General features: G+C 38.5%; 1 protein-coding gene across 2 annotated transcripts in view; it reads right to left on the reverse strand.

Annotated features, from left to right (window-relative positions):
* Nucleotides 1-22,725, reverse strand: part of CACNA2D3 (calcium voltage-gated channel auxiliary subunit alpha2delta 3) — a 491,034-nt gene that overhangs the window by 167,461 nt on the left and 300,848 nt on the right. For both annotated transcript variants that reach the window (XR_010373325.1, XM_064453883.1), the window contains exons 12-13: nucleotides 13,019-13,097; nucleotides 5,206-5,339 (exon numbers count right to left, since the gene is read on the reverse strand). Coding sequence is in view for 1 of the 2 variants with exons in the window: in XM_064453883.1 (XP_064309953.1) it covers nucleotides 5,206-5,339; nucleotides 13,019-13,097 (213 nt within the window). In the remaining variant the exon portion in view is untranslated. The remainder of the gene's footprint in view (nucleotides 1-5,205; nucleotides 5,340-13,018; nucleotides 13,098-22,725) is intronic.

A 22,725-nucleotide genomic window follows, 5' to 3' on the forward strand; every position in this document is an offset into this window, starting at 1 on the left:
TTAAACATTCTTTTATTCAAGCATGTAACAGCGCCATTTTTTTTTTATTTTCCTGTTTTCTCAAGATTCCTCTCTACGCTCCCTCTAGTGTTCTTAAGTTCACTTGCATTTACTCACCCCTGCTGTATTCACTTAGTATTTCACACATTAAGTTGTTCATTCTACTCTCTACAGGAGAATCATTGAAAGTTAGACTAACTTTTCTGAATATTTTTCTCCCTGCAATTACTGAAAAAATACAGATTAACAGATGAAAAAGAGAGTAAAGTGTAAAATTAGTTCTGAAACAGCACTTTGTACTTCGTTGGTAGGTAAAGGGGAGGACCTGGTGTTGGGGAAAGGAGGAAGATTTTTTTTGCAACACTTTTAATGCAAGATTCATAGGCAAAGGAAAAGGAGGGGAGTTACACTAAAACAACACATGGATCTTCTCCTGCTACTCCAGCAAATACACAAACTCCCTTCAACATATACACACACTGATTACTTCAAGCATATAAAAGCAAGAAACGAATAAGTAGGTGTTCCTAGTCACCTCCCCATTTCATGGGATGCTCTGAAGGGACAGTGGTAACAGGTAGTTTCTGTTCATCTCATGCATATGTTTCAATAAAAGAAAGAGAACAAAGGGGAGACTGGATGAATATATTATTTAAAAAAAAGGAAACAGAGATAAGTAAATTCCCTCCAAAGCAATATTTCCAAGCAAATTGTTGTTTCTCCTTCATAACTGCTATTTCAGTATTTATTTTACATTACTCATGGCCAAAATTGAAGAATAGAAAAGACCTAAGCAAATGTGAAAATAAAGAAAAAACTCTATTCCCAGGGTGGGTTTTTCCTAGAATATTTTTCTTTTGATTTAAAATTAAACCTTCTAGAAGCATTACAGTCTCAAAACAAAACAAACAAACAAAAAACTCCCAGATATCAAAGTGAAGCTGATGAAACTCTCTCACCTTGCTCCATCTTCATGAAAGTAAAAATATAAAACAAAAACAAAGAAACAGTTTTGCCAGTAGTCATCTGTGATCTTCTATCCCTAGGGAGCATGAGCGACCAGGAGCACAGCGAAGAGGATGGGCAAACAGGGCGTGGTGCATCAGGAAGGGCATGGCATGGCAGTTTGCATGGCAGTTCACGCAGGCAGGGCGAGCAGGCAGCTGGCAAGCTCTCCTTGTGGTCTACGCTCTCCTGGAAAAGACTTAGCCATGGTCTCACTCGGACAAAAGCCATTGCCAGGAGGCATGTGGCAACGCAGACAGAACTCCCACTAAAACATGCAGCCACCCAGGTGTCTGGCTGCAGGGAGTGCCAGAGCCTTGCTCCAGTCATGGAGGGCTACGGAGACAGGACCTGCATGAGGTGCGAGCAGGTGGAGGATCTGCTCAGCATGGTGGCAGAGCTGGAAGAAGTAGTTGCAAGACTGAAGAGTATTAGGGAATGTGAGAGGGAGATAGACTGGTGGAGCCACTCCCTACCATCCCTGAGACAAGCACACCAGATAGAAGCATCAAGAGAAGGAGTGGCTCCCCTGCCCTCATGCCACCAGGCAGAGGGAGGGGACCCAAGAGACGGAAGATGGATGCAGATCCTTGCTTGGCACAGTAGGCGAATCCTCTCTCGGCCGACTTCGCCCCTCCAGGTGCCCTTACACAATAGGTATGAGGCTCAGAAACCTGAGGGCCAGGAGGGTGAAGATACAGACGGTGATCCACCCAAGGGGTTGACTAGAGGGAACCAGTCAGCCCCACTCATTACAATGGCCACTGGTAAGAAAAAAATAAGGGTAATTGTCATAGGCGACCCCCTTCTGAGGGGAACAGAGGGCCCGATATGCTGACCGGACCCATCCCATAGGGAAGTCTGCTGCCTCCCTAGGGCAAGGATAAGAGACATTACCAGGACATTACTAGGCTGGTAAAAGGATCTGATTATTATCCGCTAGTGGTTGCTCAGGTCGGCACTGATGACGTAGCTGAGAGAGGTGCAAAGACAATCAAAAGGGACTTAGAGAACTGGGGCGATTACTTGAAGGATCAGGAGCACAGGTAGTGTTTTCCTCCATCCCATCGGTAGCCGGGAGACATACAGAAAGGAACAGGAAGTCCCATCTCATTAACACGTGGCTCAGAGGCTGGTACCAGCAGTGGAATTTTGGTTTTTTTGATCATGGGGCAGTTTACATGCCACCAGGCCTGCTGGAGACAGATGGGGTTCACCTGTCACAAAGGGGGAAAAGGATTCTGGCTCAGGAGTTAGCAGGCCTCGTTGAGAGGGCTTTAAACTAGATACGAAGGGGGAAGGGGATAAAACCAGGCTTGCTAGGAATGAGCCTGGGTGTGGCATGCCTGCATTGGAGAAGAGATCAATAGATCAACTGAAGTGCATTTACACCAATGCACACAGCATGGGCAATAAACAGGAGGAGCTGGAAGCCATTGTGCACCAGGGAAACTATGATGTGGTTGCCATCACGGAAGCAAGGTGGGATGACTTGCACAACTGGAGCGCTGCAATGGATGGCTACAAGCTCTTTAGAAGAGACAGGCAAGGAAGGAGAGGTGGAGCAGTAGCCTTGCATGTTAGAGGGTGTTTTGACTGTCTAGAACTCAATGACAGTAATGATAAGGTTGAGTGCATATGGGTAAGGATCAGGGGGAAGGCTAATAACGCAGACATCCTGGTGGGAGTCTGTTATAGACCACCCAACCAGGATGAGGAGACAGATGACGTACTCTACAGGCAGTTGGCTGAAGTCTCACAATCTCTAGCCCTTGTTCTCGTGGGAGATTTCAACTTACCAAGTATCTGCTGGAAATACAACACAGCAGAGAGAAAGCAGTCTCGGAGGTTCCTGGAGTGTGTGGGAGATAACTTCCTGATGCAGCTGGTAATCGAGCCAACCAGGGGAGGTGCCCCACTGGACCTGCTGTTTACGAACAGAGGCAGCCTCGTGGATGATGTAGTGGTCGGAGGCTGTCTTGGGCTCAGCAACCATGACATGACAGAGTTCTCAATTCTTGAAGAAGTAAGAAAGAGGGTCAGCAAAACCACTACCCTGAACTTCAGAAGGGCAGACTTTGGATTGTTAAGGAGTCTGGTTAACAGAGTCCCTTGGGAGGCAGTCCTGAAGGGCAAAGGAGTCCAGGAAGGCTGGATGTTATTAAAGAAGGAAGTCTCAAAGGCACAGGAGCTTAGTGGATAAGGGGAAGGCTGTGGACGTTGTCTACTTGGACTTTAGTAAGGCCTTTGACACTGTCTCCCACAATATTCTCCTGGAGAAGGTGGCTGCTCATGGCTTGGACAAGTGCACTCTGGTGTTGGGTTAAAAACTGGCTGGACGACCGAGCCCAGGGAGTGGTGGTGAATGGAGTCAAATCCAGTTGGTGGCCAGTCACAACTGGTGTTCCCCATGGCTCAGTGTTGGAGCCAGTGCTGTTCAATATCTTCACTGATGATCTGGATGAGGGGATTGAGTGCACCCTCAGTAAGTTTGCAGATGGCACCAAGCTGGGTGGAAGTGTCAATCTGCTGGAGGGCAGGAAGGCCCTATAGAGGGACCTGGACAGGCTGAATCATTGGGCCAGAGTCAATGGTATGAGATTCAACAAGACTAAGTGCCAGGTCCTGCCCTTTGTTCACAACAACCCCATGCAACGCTACAGGGTTGGGGGGGAGTGGCTGGAGAGCTGCCTGGAGGAAAAGGACCCAGGGGTGACGGCCTCCTGAACATGAGCCGGCAGTGTGCTCAGGCGGCCAGGAAGGCCAATGGCACCCTGGCTTGTATCAGGGATAGTGTGGCCAGCAGGAGCAGGGAGGTGATCGTGCCCCTGTACTCGGCACTGGTGAGGCCGCACCTTGAGTACTGTGTTCTGTTTTGGGTCCCTCACTACAAGAAGGACATGGAGGTGCTGGAGCGTGTCCAAAGAAGGGCAACGAAGTTGGTGAAGAGTCTGGAGAACAAGTGCTATGAGGAGTGGCTGAGGGAGCTGGGTTGTTTAGCCTGGAGAAGAGGAGGCTGAGGGGAGACCTTATCGCTCTTTACAACTGCCTGAAAGGAAGTTGTAGTGAGGTGGGTGTTGGTCTCTTCTCCCTAGTAACAAGTGATAGGACAAGAGGAAACAGCCTCAACCTGCACCAGAGGAAGTTTAGTTTGGATATTAGGAAAAACTCCTTCACCAAAAGGGTTGTCAGGCATTAGAACAGGCTGCCCAGGGAGGTGGTTGAGTCTCCATCCCTGGAGGTATTTAAAAGAAGAGTAGACATGGTGCTTGAGGATATGGTTTAGTGGTGGACTTGGCAGTGACAGGTTAGCAGTTGGACTCAATGATCTGCAGGGTCTTTTCCAACCTTAACAATTCTATGATTCTATGATTCTATATTGAATACTTGGCATCACTTGTACTAAATAACAGGTATTTGGTATAAACCCTTGTTCTACTGACAATATACAAACAAAAGTATTTTAAATGGATCAAGAGCGACATAATAAGAAAAATATATTAAAAGCTATTTCAGATGAACCCAAGAAAATGAACCATCTTTATCTGAAAATCTGATGATTTGCTACACAAATGATACAGAAGTATCTTGAGTGCTCAGTCACTGCATAACAGAATGTTCTGCTTCAACTCTAATGTTTCACAAGGATGTCAGATTAAATTTGGATATTTATGATAATTTTGTTAGCATATCACCCATTCAATCCACTTTAAAATGCAGAGTCTTCTCATTATCCTCCCCCAAGACATCACAGTTGTCCTCTAGGTGTTGACCCAACTTTATATACTAAAAATATTGATTCTTATCAGTCTATGCTTTTGTACCGACATATTTGTTGACATGTTCTAAAACATATAGAAAAAAGTTACTCATTCTAATAAATTTCTGTTCAATGCCCATTTTTGTTTAATAAAATAAATGTACATTTGGAGATCATTGATGTTGAAATTATGCTGTTACTCATGTTTGTTTCATTATTTTCTATGTAATTTACAATGTATGAATATCTGCTAAAGTTCAGTAATCTTTAATTATTTATTTGTAACATAAACATGTCAGGTCCTGATTCTTACACTGAATTGGCACATTCCAGCAACAGGGATCAGATGCACAACTGGTGTTTCTACCGCAACAGTTTTGCTGCTGATTCCACATGATATGCAGTAAGCCTATATTAAATGCATTATCATGCAGACTTACAGTGCTGTCAATATATGCTTCAGTCCATACTACATCATGCTCTTGGTCAATAACCTTTGGTCGGCTGAGAACATGGAGATATTCCATAACATTCTCTTGAACATCAGCTAAGGTAGAGATCTGAGTAAAAAACCCTGTGAAAACACACAATTCCAAGTTATAAACCAGACAGAACAAATTAAGGAAGACTGCAACAAGGAGTATGATGTGTTTTATGTCTGTCATACTTTCTGTTTGTTTGTTTCCAAAGAAGAAATGCAAAAAAGCATGTTTCATAAGAAGCAGCCTCAAACAGTTGTTAACTGGTGAAACCTTTGGCCAGATTTGAAGGACTGGGTTCCCAATATTGTTATAATCCACTGCACTGCCTGTCCTAAACTCTCTATTCCAGAAAACTTTTGTTGTTTAATGGTAAAGCAGTTTGTTGGGTGGTTTTTGTTTTGTTTTGTTTTTTTTTTTTTTTTTTTCAAATGCTGCATACTTTAAAAGTTAGAACTGGTATTAACTTTATCCAACAACGTCTCATACAGTTTGTCTAGTTTCAAGAAACATTACAGATTAGAACTGCAACAACAAAACAGTTGTTGCATGTGCTCCAAAATGCTCATCCTCATAGAATGTGTCTAAACATCAGAAAATAACAATAAGTTATTTACAAATAATAGATCACAGAAAAAATAGTCTACAACTAGAGTTGCTTGGCTTAGTGATCACAGCTTTGTAAATCCTTTAAAACATCTCATACAACCTGACAGCATTGAGAACAGCAGAGGCCACAGCTATTTGAGCTGTCACCACTTCCTTTCCAGTGCTTAGATGTCACCTATCTTTATACATTGCAAACTTGGCATCTGGAGCCTACATTGTGCAAGGGTGATGAAGAACTGACAAATTTCAAGGCTACAGTTTCATCAGGCCTTATTTAAATGCAACACTTCCCCTTCATATACGTTCTATTTCTTTAATGAGAAAGTCCAATATGGAATTTTCATGAAAGAAGCCTTGCTACAATTTTAGTCTTTTGACAAGATCACAACTTCTATGGAGCTTCATCAGAAAACATGGCAGCTGCAAAGAACTTTTGAGCTGTGTTTATTGTAGACAGGACTGATTTTGCCAAGATTGCAAGGGAACGGCTCAAGCAAGTCCAGCAGAGAGCTACCAAGACGATCAGGGGACTGGAGCATCTCCCATATGAGGAAAGTCTGAGAGGCTTGGGTTTGTTCAGCCTGGAAAAGAGAAGACTGAGGGGGAATCTCACCAATGCTTACAAATATCTAAAGGATGGGTGTCAGGACGATGGGACTGGACTATTTTCAATAGTGCCCAATGACAGGACAAGGGGCAATGGGCACAAGGTGGAACACAGGAAGTTCCAGCTAAATATGAGAAAAAACTTCTTTCCTGTGAGGGTGACAGAGCAGTGGCACAGGCTGCCCAGGGAGGTTGTGGAGTCTCCTTCCCTGGAGACATTCAAAACCCACCTGGACGCATTCCTGTGCCCCCTGCTCTAGGTGTGCCTGCTCAAGCAGGGGGGGTTGGATGAGATGACCTCCAGGGCTCCCTTCCAACCCCTACCATTCTGCGATTCTGTGATTCTGGTGCTCTGAACGTTAGAAATTTTGATGATTCTGCATACATTTCATCTATGTATGAATTAAGACACAGTGTAAGAGCAGACTTTATAGCAGAGGTCTATAAAATGAAACGAGTCATAGTAGTAGCTTAATGCAGATTTTGAACTTAATAAGAAAAAGTAGAGGTGGTGGGGTTATTTTTGCAAAACTAATTTGATTATACTATGATTTCAAATATCCTTAGTATAGTACTCATACTCATAGTATAGTATCCATACTGTTCAAATATTCAATATTCTGCTTAAGGAATTTTAGTTGTTTTCTTTTTTCTACTAAGTCCAGTATTGTGTAAGGACGTTAACTGACTACTACATATACTATCAAGGTTTAACTTTTGCTCAAAACGGCTGTTTTTCGTCTAAGGTTCTGAAAACTTTTTCAGCCAAAGAGTAAAATGATTCAATTAGGAAATCTGTACTTGAGAAAGTGGAATTCTATGTATACGGTGCAAAAAGAGAAAGAAATTCATAGTGTACTTTCATGAATTATTGGCTTAGAACACTTATGGTAAAAAGCAATGTGTATGTTACTCTTTCTGCAATGTTGCCTGCTCCAATTTGGGGACTGCTGAGTCTCCTGAGTCAATGTATGGGTTTCTCCCTCCTGTGAGTAATAAGGGACACTTCACTATCTGGTCCTTTTAATTTGATGTAAATGTCAATCTTTAGTCAAAATATGATTATTTGCCAATATGAGCTATTCACATAGAGAACCTCATAAATTATATAAATACATCTATGTATGTTCATATGCACATTGTGGCTTATAATGTTTTTAATCAAGGATTCAAAATACTTCAGAACTGTGTGGCTCACTTATTTTACAGTTGATGACCTACGTTTTCCTAAAACAGTTCAGAGTGCCTGAATTTTGGTATGTTTCATTTCAGAAAGCTTAAAAGAGAACCAATATTCAGAGGCCATATTCAGCACTGTTCACGTGTTTCAAGTTACATACTCAAAAATACAGGCCACTCAGAAATTCAGAAAAATTAAACAGAGGCACAAATAGACTAATCAGCATTTTGCCTTATGCTGGGGATGTCAATGTACATTCATCTCTCCTTTTCTCCTTTTACCACACACACACTTTCAGCTGTCCCCATGGACAAGTTTTTGGTTGTCCTTAAAGACTAGATGTAGTCACTGCTTTATTTCAGTGTTTTCTATGCAATCTTACATCACCACTCCAATGCTATTTGTTGCATTGAACTCATGTACTTTTCAGTGCATGTTATGCCAGTATTTGCACTTCTCTTACAACAGTGTCCAAAATTACAGGTGGAGCAGAGATCTGCTTGCACTGAGTAGTGTACAGTGAGCAATAGGACAACACCTGCACTTAAACACTTTATATATATGAGCATATTAGATAATGCCTGAAAAGTCAGAGGAGATTAACTACTCAAAAAAAATTTATATTGTATCTAAGGTGATAGAAAAGTCTTTAGTAATCAAGCAGTATTTTCTTACCCATACAGGTTGAAATCACAATTAGTTAATACTTTTTAATGCCATCCTTCATTAAAATCAAAACCTTAAAGACTCTTTTACAGACTCATTTAAGAAGCTCCTGGATGTCTATGCCTGAAAAATCCTTTAATAGCCTATAAATTACCTTTGAGATAAAGAATACCTTGCTGTAAAATGAGCATGTGTTCTGATTGCTTCCTGAAATGTTTTTATGTCAGTTTTTCAAGTCAAAAAAATTAGCTAGATTACTCAAACAAAAAGAAAGAAAAAAGAAACAGAAAACCAAACCCAACCTGACACACTCCAGTGTACCTTACAGGTTTAAACATGTTACAAGATACTGATAATGCTGATATTTCTTTTATTTTTTCTTTTCCTTTATTTAGAAGAGATCCATCTGGATCAAGTACAGCCACATGAGCAGAGACACCTACTTGAGCACTTATTTACAACTATTCTTCATATGGATGTGTATTAGATTAGGTATTTCTCTTTGTGGTATTTCGGAGAATGCATGCTGTCATATCACAGCCAACTTGGAACTCTCCAGACAGCATGCTACAAAGTATTTATTTGTTGGTGTAGTACTTGCAAACCATATCTTTAAACTCCACAATTGAGAAAAGAACTTTTTAGCCTAATTTCCTAAGACTGAAAGAGATAGTAGATATGAATCAATTTCATATCAACTTAGTAACAAAATAAAGGTCTCAAAGACAAGCAAAAATCTGTGACTACCCCGAGACTGAAAGAAGTGATGTTAAGCGTCCTATTTGGAAGTAGCCAGATGGTAAATCAGCACATGTATGCTGGCATGCATGTAGTTGCAGGCTAGCCATGCAGTGCTCCTTGCCCAGTGAGTATGACAACTAAAGAAACCAAGGTTAGCAAGTGGAAGAAAAAAGGATTAGTATGAAAAAAATCCAATTTTTTTAATCATATTTGTGTTTCACAGATTTATTCATGTATCAGGCTGCAACAGGTTAAAAGTTGAAAGAAAGAATGTGTTAGAGACTTTATTCCGTTTAATCAGGTTGCTTCAAATAACCAGGTTTAGTTAAATATAAGAATTGCTGCTAAGGATATGTAAATGACAAGACTTAGATTAAATGGTGTCATAAGACACAACCATATGGATTCTTTCTAGGTTTTTTATAATGTGGTCTCAGGGGTGGGTTTAATTTGTTATTTCTGGGAAGAGTTCCTTTCTTGCATTGAAGATTTTGTCTGTTTAATCTCCTTATAAATATGGTTTGTGCTTTTGTAGCTCACATTAGAAAAGTCTACAATGACTTTACAGTTTCCATAACTCATGTAATATGAACAATTACCTATCTTCTGTGAATTGATGGTTCATCTATTTACTTTTTTTCTACAAAATTTGTTTTCCTTAACTTTTAGCTTTCTTTACAACAAAGTGAAAGGAATTGCAAAAGCTACATAAATGACATTTCCCATATTTTAATGCTTGTTGTAATATTTATTTTTTTTATCTTCTCCTAATGGGAAAACTCTACCAAATGTTACTATGTGATAGCTAGGGACTGCATTAGGTAACATTATCTTAGCTAATTTTCACTCTTATATTTAGACCTTTTGATGATGCATGTGTTTGTAGCTATGTGTAACAAATGCCAAACCTCACAAAAATTAGCTTCCTGCACTGCTAAATTTAACTCTCTTATCTAGAGATCGGAGGTACCCCATGGATTTAAAAACCTTACTCTTCCCATGCCAAAGTTTAATCATCAGATAAAGACATGCTCTGAATTTCTTGAAAACAGCTGCTGAGGCCATGTAGGCAATAGCAGCAAACCCATGCTTAAATTTTTGCATTCTAACACCTGCTTCTCAGCTCCCTGGTGTACAAATTATGCCATCTTCAAGCTCTGTACAGTCAGTGCTACTTTTTTTCCTCCCCAGCAGGAAAAAGTCATGCAGGAACTGGGTAATATTTGGTAATGACAAGTGTGAGATATGTATAATAATGTGGTTAAAGACAGACACTTATGCTCTGCAAGTGGGCTGCCTTTCCATATTACACAGTCCTTGCAATGTTTTTCAATGGGTTACTTTTCTCTAAAATGTCCAGCATTAGACTCATAACTTTTCAAAATGCCTCCAACAGATTTTTACATGGAGTGCAGCACTTTTTGTTTCCTGGACACTGTGCAAAATAGATGCAATATTCTTGCAACTAATAAAATATTGGAATTAAAAAATCCTCTCTGGGTAGGGACGAAGGAGGGAATTCATTGTTTCACTGCAGCTGTAAAATTCTCATGGAGAATATCCTCCCTGCCCCCCCACCTATGAGGCCTCTCAAGCAGGTGAACAGTATCTCTAACTGGCTGCCTGCCACCCCCTACAAGAGCCCACAGTGCACGAGGTGCTGGGGTCATGCTAATAATGGGAATGGATGTGACTGGGGCTTCCTGTACACAACTCTTCTCTGCTAATACAATAGTCTATAAACTGCTACAGCTGGGGCACAATTTGCCTCAGGGCTGATCTGTCCTCTGCTGGCAGTTAGAGCCTGGTTGCATATCAGACCTCCAATATGCAGCACATTTTTCTCTACATTGCTTTCTCAGCCTCTGCTCCTTTGTACTGATGAATCCTGTCCTTTGTCCATTTTACAATATGCCAAGCAAAGTGATGACCTATAATAAATTTTTTTTTTTAAAATAGTAAGAATTAAAACAGAGGCTGTCAAATTACTAACACAAAAGAGAATTTTCCTGAAAAAAAAAGTTTAATCCTGGCTGTTTTGTTAGTATGTAATGCATTAACTCCCATCTTTACAGCTTTTTGCTGGAAGTGACTGCTGAGGGAAAGGCAGTGCCTGTTTACTTTAAAATATGGCATACACATGCTAAGCACTATGAAACCTTTACTTTTGTTCACTTCAGAATCTTAGTAAATCTCTATTCTTTTCCTCTACGTGCACTTGCTTATGATTCAGAAGAGTAAATCACTGCAAATTTCACAAACCTCTCTAGAGGGACTTTGGGGTTCTTGAATGTTTTAACGTATCTAAAATGGTTTGGTGTTTTGCTTCATTAAGCCAACTCCCTCTAGATATGCCCTATTTATACATAAAAATGTAACAGAAAAACATGCTTGGGGTTTTCAAGGTTTCACTATCAGAATCTAGAAGCTAAAGAAGTTTTGCAAAGTGGTATGAATTTCCCCTGTGACCCATTTTGAAGGAAAGGACTGCTGTCCACAGGCCAGTCATTGGAAACACTGCAAACAGCCTTAATCTGTGTTGTTCTTCCAAGGGGAAAATCACTGCAGGGAAAATTGATTTTAGGGTTATTGACCCTCAGTGACAACATACTTCAGCCCACCCATGTAAGTAGTAAACTGCAGTCCAGCCATTCAGCCAATCTTAAGACCAGCTTTACTACACTCATCTGTTGTGCTGTAATCCTTCATTTCACTAAAAGAAAATGGATGAGCTGTAGCTTAATACTGTAAGAAAATGATCTAAATCCATACTGTGACAAAATGACTTATGCTGTTTCCAATTGTGATTTTCAAAGCTGCAAAAAAAGTATTTAATTACTGATTAAAGGTAGAAGATTTTTGCATTGTAAAGTGTCAGAGAGCAGGTATTGTAACTGTACAACTTAGAAAAAAATAATGGAGAAACAGTAATTAAGCTGTTTAGTTGATTCATATGAATAAGATTCTGACTCAAAGCAACATAGCTCTGAAAAGAACAAAGTAGTCCTGAAAAATGACAAAGGTGACCACTTTTTCCCCTCTGGGAACAAGGAAGACGTGGACCAGATGACCTACTAAGGCAGTCTCTATTGCCTGGTCCTAATTTCTGAGTTGCTGTACTTAGATCTTTATGAATCTGTAGAGCTGGGCTAAAAAGCTAAAAGATTTTGTTGATTAAATTGCCTTCAAAAAGATGCTTCAAAGGATTCTTATACTATTATTTAAACTAAATTATGGTGTAATATTAGCTGATTAAGACAAGACTTCAAACTGAGTAATTTCCATCAGCTGGACATAACAGTAGTTAAAGAAATAATGACTAAATGGATAGCACCTGATGCAATTCATCATAATGTAATGTGGCACAACAGAAAAAAAGAACATTTTTTTCCAAGAGGAAAGGAAAAGGAAAACCTGAAGATTAATAAGGGGTTTGGTTTTGGTTTTTTTTTTTTTTTTCCTTGAACCATTCTTACTAATATTAGTCAATCCTTTTATTGTAGTATCTCAGCATCTTACATCTCTTAATGCTCCTTCCTTAAAGAATATAAAACTGTTTTTCAATTACACTGTCAGGTCCTCAAGGGACAGGGTGTCTGATGTTTTACATACCGTGCCTAACTCCACAGGACTTGTACCCAATGTTCTTAGGAACCAAACTAACTCTGACTAGTAACCGCTATAATAGAACAAATGCTTTGAAATTAAAGTTTGTTCTCTGAACAAAAATTTAAGATCACATAGTTTAAAAGCTTCATACATATTTTAAGAAAAGAAATACACTTCAAATTGGTTTTCAGCTTCCTAAATTGTATGCTACAAGATAAATGTCTCTTACTTTCCTGGAAAAAAACAACCCATCCTCTCTGATTAATTGTCAGTGACACCCTATCTGTAGAATGGTCAGATATGCAGGAAACCTCGGTAACAGGGTTTTGAAAATGAGGCTTTCAGAGTTGAAGGTTAACTAACCTTTGTTAGCACAGGCCATCCACTTCAGGTTATCAGCAAAAGCAGCTTCTCTCCCAATCAGATAGGTAAAAATACGAACCTGAAAGTACAATGCAAAAGATCAAGTTAATACTGCATTTAAAACTTATGCAGTGGAACTTCAGATACAGATGTGTAGTTTATGTGGATAGACCCTTTTTAAAAAAGTATTACTTGTTAAACAGCACAGAAGGTTAAAAAAGAATCTCTGCCAGTAATGTCTTCATAACAAAATGTGGCTTTTGTTCTATGTAACGAAATGGCTGATCTCTTTGAATGATTTTAATATCTGACATCTAATGAAAGTTATGGTGAAATAGTTAAAGTGTAAGTGAGAACGAACCAAAACCATTGGAGTAAAGGCAAAACTGCATGTTTCATAAAAATCTGTGCTGCACTTACGAATTCAGAAAATTGCTATTATGTTGAGGAAGGGGCAATAATTAGCAAATACTTCTGTAGATATAGTATCTGAAACACCAGACAAGCAAATTCCCCATAGTTTTCAAGGATCATATGACACAATAACTTTGTCAACTTAGAAACAGGTACCCACAGGTGGCATTTTTGCTATCAAGTGATAAACAGCAGAATCATGTGCGGTGTAGCCACATTTCCCAGACAGAAATACCTGTGCATAAAGCTGTGCAGCTGGGCTCTGCATGTGCATGCACACAGACATACACACAGACCTTCATCCAGAAATCCTAGAAAATTTCCACTTTCCTTACAATTCTGCCCAGATAAAATTTCTTGGCAGAGAAGAAGGGCATACTTTGGAAATGTTGTATGCAGGGTAGGCCTTGATAGATGCTAAAAGATAACGCTTGTTTGTCTGGACTCCACAGCTCTATGTTATAATACTTATATCTAAAACTGTTTCTGAGCAGCTTCAGACAGCTGCCATTTAGAGAGCAAAGGAAAATATCCAGTGAAATATTTATTTACTATAAAATTTTCTTCTTTCTTAACAGAGATAGTATCAGGGTTGCATTATTTAGAAGCCTTGAAAACAGCTGCAAATTTGTCCTCACAGTAGACTGATGACAGCATTTCCTACTTCACACCTTCTGCTTTCAGCCCTATTCTATACATGGGAAACCACGGCAAAGATAATTATGTTTTAGCTAGATAAACAGGGAATGGGAAAGGACCATATAGTCCAGAGCTTCCTGCACCTCACTAATACAAGTTTGTGTGGCACTCACAGTCCCTCTATTCAGGCTGGGTCTGTAACCGCACATGTGTGTGTGCTGAGCAAAGAAATCACTGTCCCAGGACCCAGCATATTCCATCTAGAATTCCCACACAGTTCCTTACCTTCTTCATCTACCATGTGATATAGCTGGGTAAGATGGAGCATAGTGAACCTCACTTGATCCAACCAAGATCCCAGCAAGAGAACTGGGAGTAGCACCTGACAGCTAAAGCCCATATTCTGCCCACTGTACTCCTTGCCATGCTAAGGCTTATGCCTCTCATTCTACGTGCCTAAACTTCTACAACATTTTTCCCATTCCCTAATGATTAGTCCAGGCAAAAGAGGCCATGTGCATACTGGGCCACATTAACAAGATGAATACACGGGAATTATTCCCCTCTATTCCATTCTAAGACCACATCTGGAGTACTGATCTCAGTTTTGGATTCCGCCATACAAGACAGACACTGACATACTGGAAAAGGCAGACTCTTCTTGAAGGTGGACTCTACGAGGACAACACAGCAAGGGACAAAAGTCAGAAGATGATCCTAAACAATTCTGATTTGATATAATGGTATCATGACATAATGATATCATGAGGGTGATAAAATATTAGAAAATATTGCCCAGAGATGCTGCAGAGCCTGCATCCTGGGAGATATTCAAAATCTGACCAGACAAGTTCCTGATAAGCATGATCTAATTTGACCTGCTTGAGCAGGGGGTTGGACAAGATGGTCTTCAGAGGTCCCTTCCAGTCTAAATGATTCCATGAAATTAGCAATGTTTTACACAAAAGATTAAAAATTTGACTGATTTTCTAATGAAATAACTTGTTCTACATTTTGTGGATTTTGAAGATTAAAAAAAATAGATTAAGTTAGGACTGGAAATTGACAATTTGTAGCTGCAAACATGGTGCTATCATTATGAGAAGAAAGAAAAATATTAACTCCATATTGTCACACTAAAAATTGCAACTAAACCCCACATCAGATCCTTTTATCTTTTTATCAGTACACTTAATAGAATCATCGTTATCCAAGCATTTTTACAGAAACTCTGTTATCATCATTGAAAAGCTATACACAAAAAATATGCTCCAGAACATTTTATTTTATTGGGGTCTCACATTCACAAAATAGACATGCTTAAATAATACAGAAAGCTAATTACACAGAAAGAAATATCATAATGTGAGACCTCTACTTTAATACATTTGCAATTAAAAAAAATCAAAGAATTACATTTCTTATAGCTTTTCCAATTAGCAATTTTTCCTCACTCACAGTGAGAAAAAAGAAATCTTTTGTAGAATATACAAACTTAATATAAAGTTCCTATAGGTTTTTATCACAGAAGTTTTAAAATGTCTTTGAAAGTTCCCTCTTTGCTGTCAGTTGTGATATTATATTCCTCCACTGCCCTTTTGTCCATTTTCTTAGTGGCCAGATCCTGTTTCTAAAGCATTCCCAGTCTTTCAAACTTAAAATGTACATAGAACTCAATCATAATTTATATAATTTTAAAAGTATACACTGTGATTGTGTAGTGTTGTTAATTATTTTGAATGAAACAATATGCATATTCCTACTCTAAGACTCTAAACAACACAGCATTAAAAAAGAATGGTACTTTTATACTTTGTTGATGGCTATGAAAAGCATTAATAAAGAAAATCTTTATTCTGTAATCACACATGAAAGGCCACAGTGAGATTTATACCCTCAAAATACAGCGGAAATCACTGTCACAGTTTATCTTCCTGAAAATGATGCTCGCATATAGCCTATGATGAGACTGAATACACCTGAGAGATTTATATTTAATTATCTGCTTTAATCTTTAAAGAATCAAACTACACTGTGTTCCTACTAAAAGGGCGAGCAGTAAGCATAGGCAGCAAACTATCTGTTTGTACCTACAAAAAATAAAATTTCAACAAATAGGTACCATAGATCGTCATGAGGAATGGGCTGCCTCTGTGGTACTGTTGCAAAGATTTTAATGATTTTTCTCTGAGTACATTTTACACATACAGTTCACTTGGTATCTGCAGTTTTGCTAGAAAATATTTTAAGCATCATAAAAAATACTGCTAATTGTTTTGCATTACTTATAAAAATAAAAGCTATAGACAGCTAGCACTGAAGATGAGTGATCAGTTTATTAAGTGCTGCTTTCCTTCCCTATCCAAGTGAGTTGTGTACTTTTCTCTATGCACTTTTTACTGTGCATGTTATATAAAAGATGTTTACCAGTGTCAGCATGAAGTATAAAAACTTTTATAAAATTAAATATAAGGTAAACTATAATTTTAAAATACCATTTCTATACTGCTCATTACTTAATAGATTGACTTATTATTCATAGTAGCTTCATAAGAGAATAATAATGTAAGGTCACAGGTAGGTATTTTAGTTAAAAATAGTGCCACTGATACATTAAAGTTTTTAATTTACATTGATCTTAAAGATACATAATAGGTATTATGAATATTGTTTAATAGTCTGTTCAGAATATTGAGCAAAATCCTCAATATCAGCTCTGATGGCCAACAATTCTGATTATAGTTCTGCTTCTATATGTTTCATTTGATCAGTTCATTGAACCCACCAGTGTAAACTTAATTCACTATGAACTTGCAGTGGGAAACATTAATGAGTGCCTAATAATTCACTGTAGAAGTAATTTTACAAAACAAATGCCATGTTATTTTCTGCTTTCAGAGATCATAGCAATGACTTAAGTAATAAATTATTATAATTGAAACTTGCTTGAATAAGTCTACATTCGAAATCCCATTTTTCAAAACAAACTTGGATCTCAATGCCTTTTATACTAGTTTTACTCTTCTGGATAGGTATTTCAGATAATAATTCTAGAGATGCTGGTACCATCCATGGTATAACACCAATAAACAGGGGCATAGGTACTGTGGTCATATGCCTGTTTTCTACAACTACATCAAAATATAACTAAGTCAATATTATAGAAGTACTACATTAATGTAGCAGGATAACTTCAAATTACTTCAACTTCTGCATGTGGACAAGACCTGTGCAGTAATGGGCTATGCGTGCTGCAAAACTGGACACACTGCATCATAGTTACCACTGAAATGGTCATTGTAAATTGACTAGACATTAGGTATCAGATTGAATATTCATCCATATTCTCAGATACCATGTAAAATAAATGTTAGGTAAAAACTGTTAGTAGTGACCACCAAATTTCCTGCTTTGTGTATCTGAAGTAACTGAATGGAAAGTGTGTTAGAGCAGTCCTGCTGTGCAAAATGATTGCATGAAATGTCTCTTTTATTCAAATAATTGAGGTATAGCAATAATATTGTATAATCTACTGATAAATATATATAGTACTGAGGCATATGATTGAAACCTCTAAAATTTATAATAGATGAGGAAGTATAAAGTGTGTCTCATTCTGTGGTTTGTATTTGACCTTAAAGAAAATAACACAATAGAAACTATGAGCTTTAGTAAATATACACACTATTTACATACATATACACTGATATACCTATACCGGTATCTTATGGTACAACACTTCATGTTAGGACACTAAAAATTCTTTTGAATCCATATGAAGAGAACATTTTAGTCAAGGCAGACTGAATAAATTCAAAGTTGTCATGGGCCAGTCCCAGAAGATCCAGTAACAACATTTACATAGTCTACATATGCTCCGGCTAACTGAGTATAAGCCAAATGAGAAAAACATCTTTCAATATCCAAGCGCTGTGACTAAATCAAGAGACCATTTTCAACTGAGATGGAATCTGCATCAGAGGGTGTAAGTACCTCTCTGGCAAAAAACGTGACAGAAAGAGAACCCTTCAGTTCTGGATAATTTTGAAAGCTTTGTAAGATATTTGAGAGAGATACCTGAATAAAAATATTTTCAATGTCTGACCTGTAAAATATGATATCAACTATACTAAGGCTTAACACAAACTGTTAGATATGGAGAAAGGAAATATTCTCAGGGAGAAGCACTAGTTTTGAATTGTTATATCCTTTCTACAAAACTGAAAATTGTACATGTCAGATTGTTACCAGATCCACTGAATGCAAAGCAAAACTTTAATCTTTGGAACTATACCTGCTATTCCTGCACAGTATGTAGCTCCTATAAATATGCAATAGGCTACTGGCTTTTTAAGCCAATATTCACAGAAAATGGAGAGCGCTCTCCACAGTAACACTATAGAAACCAAAAGGGCAGTGGAACTAGAATCTTTAATAGAGCTTGTGACTTTGTCACTTCATATTTTTCTACATTTTTCTAAAGCAGGTGTTGAATGGCAAAGAATACTATTTGAGATTGATGTATTTTAATTATCTTTAAAACAGCAGCTGTAGAAACCTCCCATATATTACCTTGGTATTATGTCTCATTGCTTAACTAGAAGGATCACCCCTGGGAAAGACCATTCCATGCAGTTACTATTCTTACTAAAAGATTGCTGCATAAGCTCAAATAATTCTGAACTGTAGAATCATACTCATATTATGCAACAGACTAATTTCAAGAGTGCATTTTATGGCAGTAAGCTTCTATGTGCAAGATCGTGGACTATAGTCCAAACCACTACTCCATAGCAAGCTAGTGAGAAGCAGCACAGCGTGTCAACAGTTGTCGCAAGTTGTGTTGGTAACCACAACCATGTACACAGCAGAATTAAATATTAAGACATTGAACCACCAAGCTCAGTAGTTCAGACAAAACTGAACATGTACCTTACACTGACTAAAATACTTAAAACAACAGTAGATATTTAACTGCATATATTATCATTATTTTTAACTTGATTTCTCTCTGATTTTCCAGTCCCTTTGTTTTACACTATTGGTGTCTTACCTAGGCACAGATCATGGTTTGGATTACACAGGTGGTTTGCTCTCTATTCTTTGTTGCATCCCCTCAAATTTTGAAAAATGAGAGAGTACTGTTAATAAGTTTCTTGCTTTTACAACTAGGGAATATTCTGAAGTTTGAACCTTTAAACTCCGGACAGACAGCTTATATAAAATCTCAGAGATGCATACACTTAACCATTAGTGAGGAAACCTAAGAATGATGATTTAAATGACAGCTATTTCCGTGCTAACCACTTCATCTGAGATATCAACTTAACAGTTTCATCCATTATGCATGGACTAATCTGCAGTCCCTGAACTGTCCTCACCTCTGAAACTTCATTTAACTAGCAGCATAGTAAAGAGAATAGGGATCACCTTCTATCTATGTTAAGCAAGACGAGTCAACCTGCAAGATTCTACACACTGGAACTGTGAAGTCGTATCTTCATGCCAAACAGCTGGTAAAATAGTATTTCCAGAAACTTAAAATACAGTGTGGGAGGGGAAATGTGACTTCTGCTTGCAGCTGACAGTGCAGACCTCTGTTTGCAGCTGCAAACTATTTCATGGACACCTTGAGCAGAATAGTCTTTCCTTTCTGGCTCAGCAAGAAATAAAAATAGTCCTGTGGCAAGAGCTATGGAATTTAAGTTTTAAGTGGGATATAGGGATGAAATTCAAGTTCCCATAGTTATAAGTTATGGTGGTCCAGGAACGCCCCAGCTAGTGTCTGCACAGATGAGTGAACGCACTGATTGGGAACAATGGATAAATGCGAGTCTAAGTGATTGCCTGAACTCCTAAGTAGCCTCACCACAAAGAATTGGCTTCATTGTTACAGGAGCTTTCAAGGTGGGAATCTGGGACAGTCCTGGAGGTTTTCCCAGGCAACTCATGCTATGGTTAGGCCACCTGACAGGCACTATTTGTATACTTCAAAATGTTAATTACCTAATTGGTTGGAGAATCTGGCCATGCCAGAGACTTCTTCACGCAATTCCTGCTGTAGAATTGACCAAGCTGTATAGAGAAAAGATACCTGCATAGTATCACAGTAGAAAGCCTGAGGAACAGTCACATAGGTGAGTCATTTGAACATACTTAAGATAGAAAATGTTTTGTACATAATTTAAGATAATAAATAGCAATGAATCATTCCTGTGCTGGAGTAGTGATATACAACCACAGGCCAGCTGGAAATAAAGATCCGTCAGAAGAGCAATTCAGAGCATCTCACCCAATGCAGCTGAAGACACTGTTGTAAGGACCATTATCATCTAGATAGCATGTGACCATCCTGTTCAAGATGCTTGATTCCCCATTTGAGTATTACCCTATCGAAAGATCCCCCCCAAATGGTTTAACATTCTGATCTTTGCAACAGTCTTAATGGTGCACTGATCAAAGCACTTTGATTTTCATTTGATCAACAGGTAAGAAAATGACAGTAGAAGCAGATGAGACCAGAGCTGGTCTAGATTTGATTTACATGCTGTAATTCAAGATTCACAAAAGCAAGTCTCTAATTGACTGAATTTTGTGAACCTAGTAATGAAAAAGGCTGCCATTTATTTAGGTTTCTTGTGCTTGTCAATAGAACTTTTCAAAAAAAGAAATCACTGGTATCACTTAACATTTTTTAACCCATGCTGCATTCTGTCATCTGAAAAGTGAAGACAGGCATCCAGGAAAACGACAACTCATTTTTGTATTGATGTTTCCTACTCTGCCTAAACATATTCATGCGTGTTGCTGTACGCTTCTACGGGAGAACTTATCTTGGGCCTCATATCTCCGGGACACAGGGCTCTACCCACCCTGGGGACAGTGATGCACAGACATCAATATGATGGATACAAAATGTCCGTTTATTTAGCTGCGTCACACGCTTATATAGCTCTGGCGCTTCCTGTTCCTGCCACTCCTATGGGGAGGAGTCTATCTTTCCGTCACATCCCGTAATCTTCCGGTCGCCGATCCCTGTCTATTCCCCTACACACGCGTTATCTAAAGGGCACTGAACATTTACACAGGCTAGTATCTAAAAAAAAAATATTGGCATTTGTTTATCTTTGATTAAAAGCAGAATGAACAATAATTTTCATCAAGAACTGGTGCCACTCCTCTAAATGCAACCCCAGAGCTACATTCTCAAAGTCTGCTGCTGACAGAAAGCAAAGTTCTGGTTCACTCTCTTTGAATATGACTAAGAGAGTACATGGGAAGAATACAGGGAAACTTAACAGAGCTTAAGGTAAAAAGGAAAATGATAATTTTTCAATTCTCATATGCATCCCTTCCAGGCAGATCCATTTTTCTATTCAGAAAAATAGCATTAGGGAGGTTCTCCATTCTTCGAAAGTCTATGAAGAGGTAAAATAATAAAATGGGGGTGGGGTGTTGGGGGTGGGGAAGGGAAAGAACAAAAGTTAACTTTACAAGCTGTAATTTTTGGTGGCAGAATGGACAATTACATCACAATCTAATTTGCCAGGGTTACATCCTGATTTTAGTCTTTTGTTATGTCAGTTTTATGTTATAAATTACTTGTCTCTTCAAACCAGCTTCTCATTCTGTTATGAATTTTTCATGCTCTATTTCTTCTTACCCTTTGTTATAGTGGAAATATTCTTAAAATTAGTTACCCAGGATAAACTTATGAGCTTTTCATCCTTTAAGCCCCAATAACTGGCTTCTCTTCCCTGGGGTCCTGCTGCTTTGCAGTTTCTGATGTCTCTTTTTAGGTTCAAGCTCTGAAAGTAAGTAACCTAAACTTACTTCCAAATTTAGGAAAAGCTTGAGGTTTTGTTTCTGCTTCTACTGCTTCCCTCCCAGCATTACACTGTGCCTGTTGCCACTTCAGGATTGGCCTTCAATATCACTCCTCCTTACCCAATATCATCCTCATATTCCTATCTCTCCAGCATCTTTTTGTACAGCTGAACCTCAGAAGACATGAGGGGAAAAGGGGAAATCAGTGCTGTACTTGGTCCCTGTGTTTAGGAGATGGCATCACCCCACCACACTTTCCCATGAGTAACAGTCTGGATGCAGTCATAAAGGTTTTTGGGAGTCATACTGGATCGATTCATCAAGATCCATAAGGTTCACATTCAAAAAATCTGAACAGGCCACACGTCTTTGCACAAGTAACGTTTCCAAATATGAAAAAGGAAAAATCTTGAGTTTGTAAAATGTATCAGTTTTTGAGAATTCTTATAGCTTCTAACTTTAACCTACACGCGCACAAAGCAATCCAAAAACAATACATAAATTCCAAGTGTACTCCAGTGTAGCTGGTTGTTGCAAAGGTCATAACATACAGGGCAATGAAAAGGCATGGGAAAAGAGTAGTAGAAATACAAGGTCACTCTAGAAATTTCACCTTCTCTGTGAATGTCTTCGTAGCTTTTTTTAATTTTAGTTTTTTTTTAAAAGAACTAAAATTTAGTTCTTTTTTTTTAACTTCTTTTATGAAGTGGCAAAAAAGTGAGTTAAGGATCTATTTGCATTGTTAAGTTAGCAGGAAACTCCATTAAGACAATGCTTTACAATGCACACAAAATTCTACTGGTGAGGGCTACAAAGCCCTGTGATAC

The sequence above is a fragment of the Phalacrocorax carbo genome, chromosome 6 (assembly GCF_963921805.1).
Source record: "Phalacrocorax carbo chromosome 6, bPhaCar2.1, whole genome shotgun sequence".
Taxonomy (NCBI): Eukaryota; Metazoa; Chordata; class Aves; order Suliformes; family Phalacrocoracidae; genus Phalacrocorax; species Phalacrocorax carbo.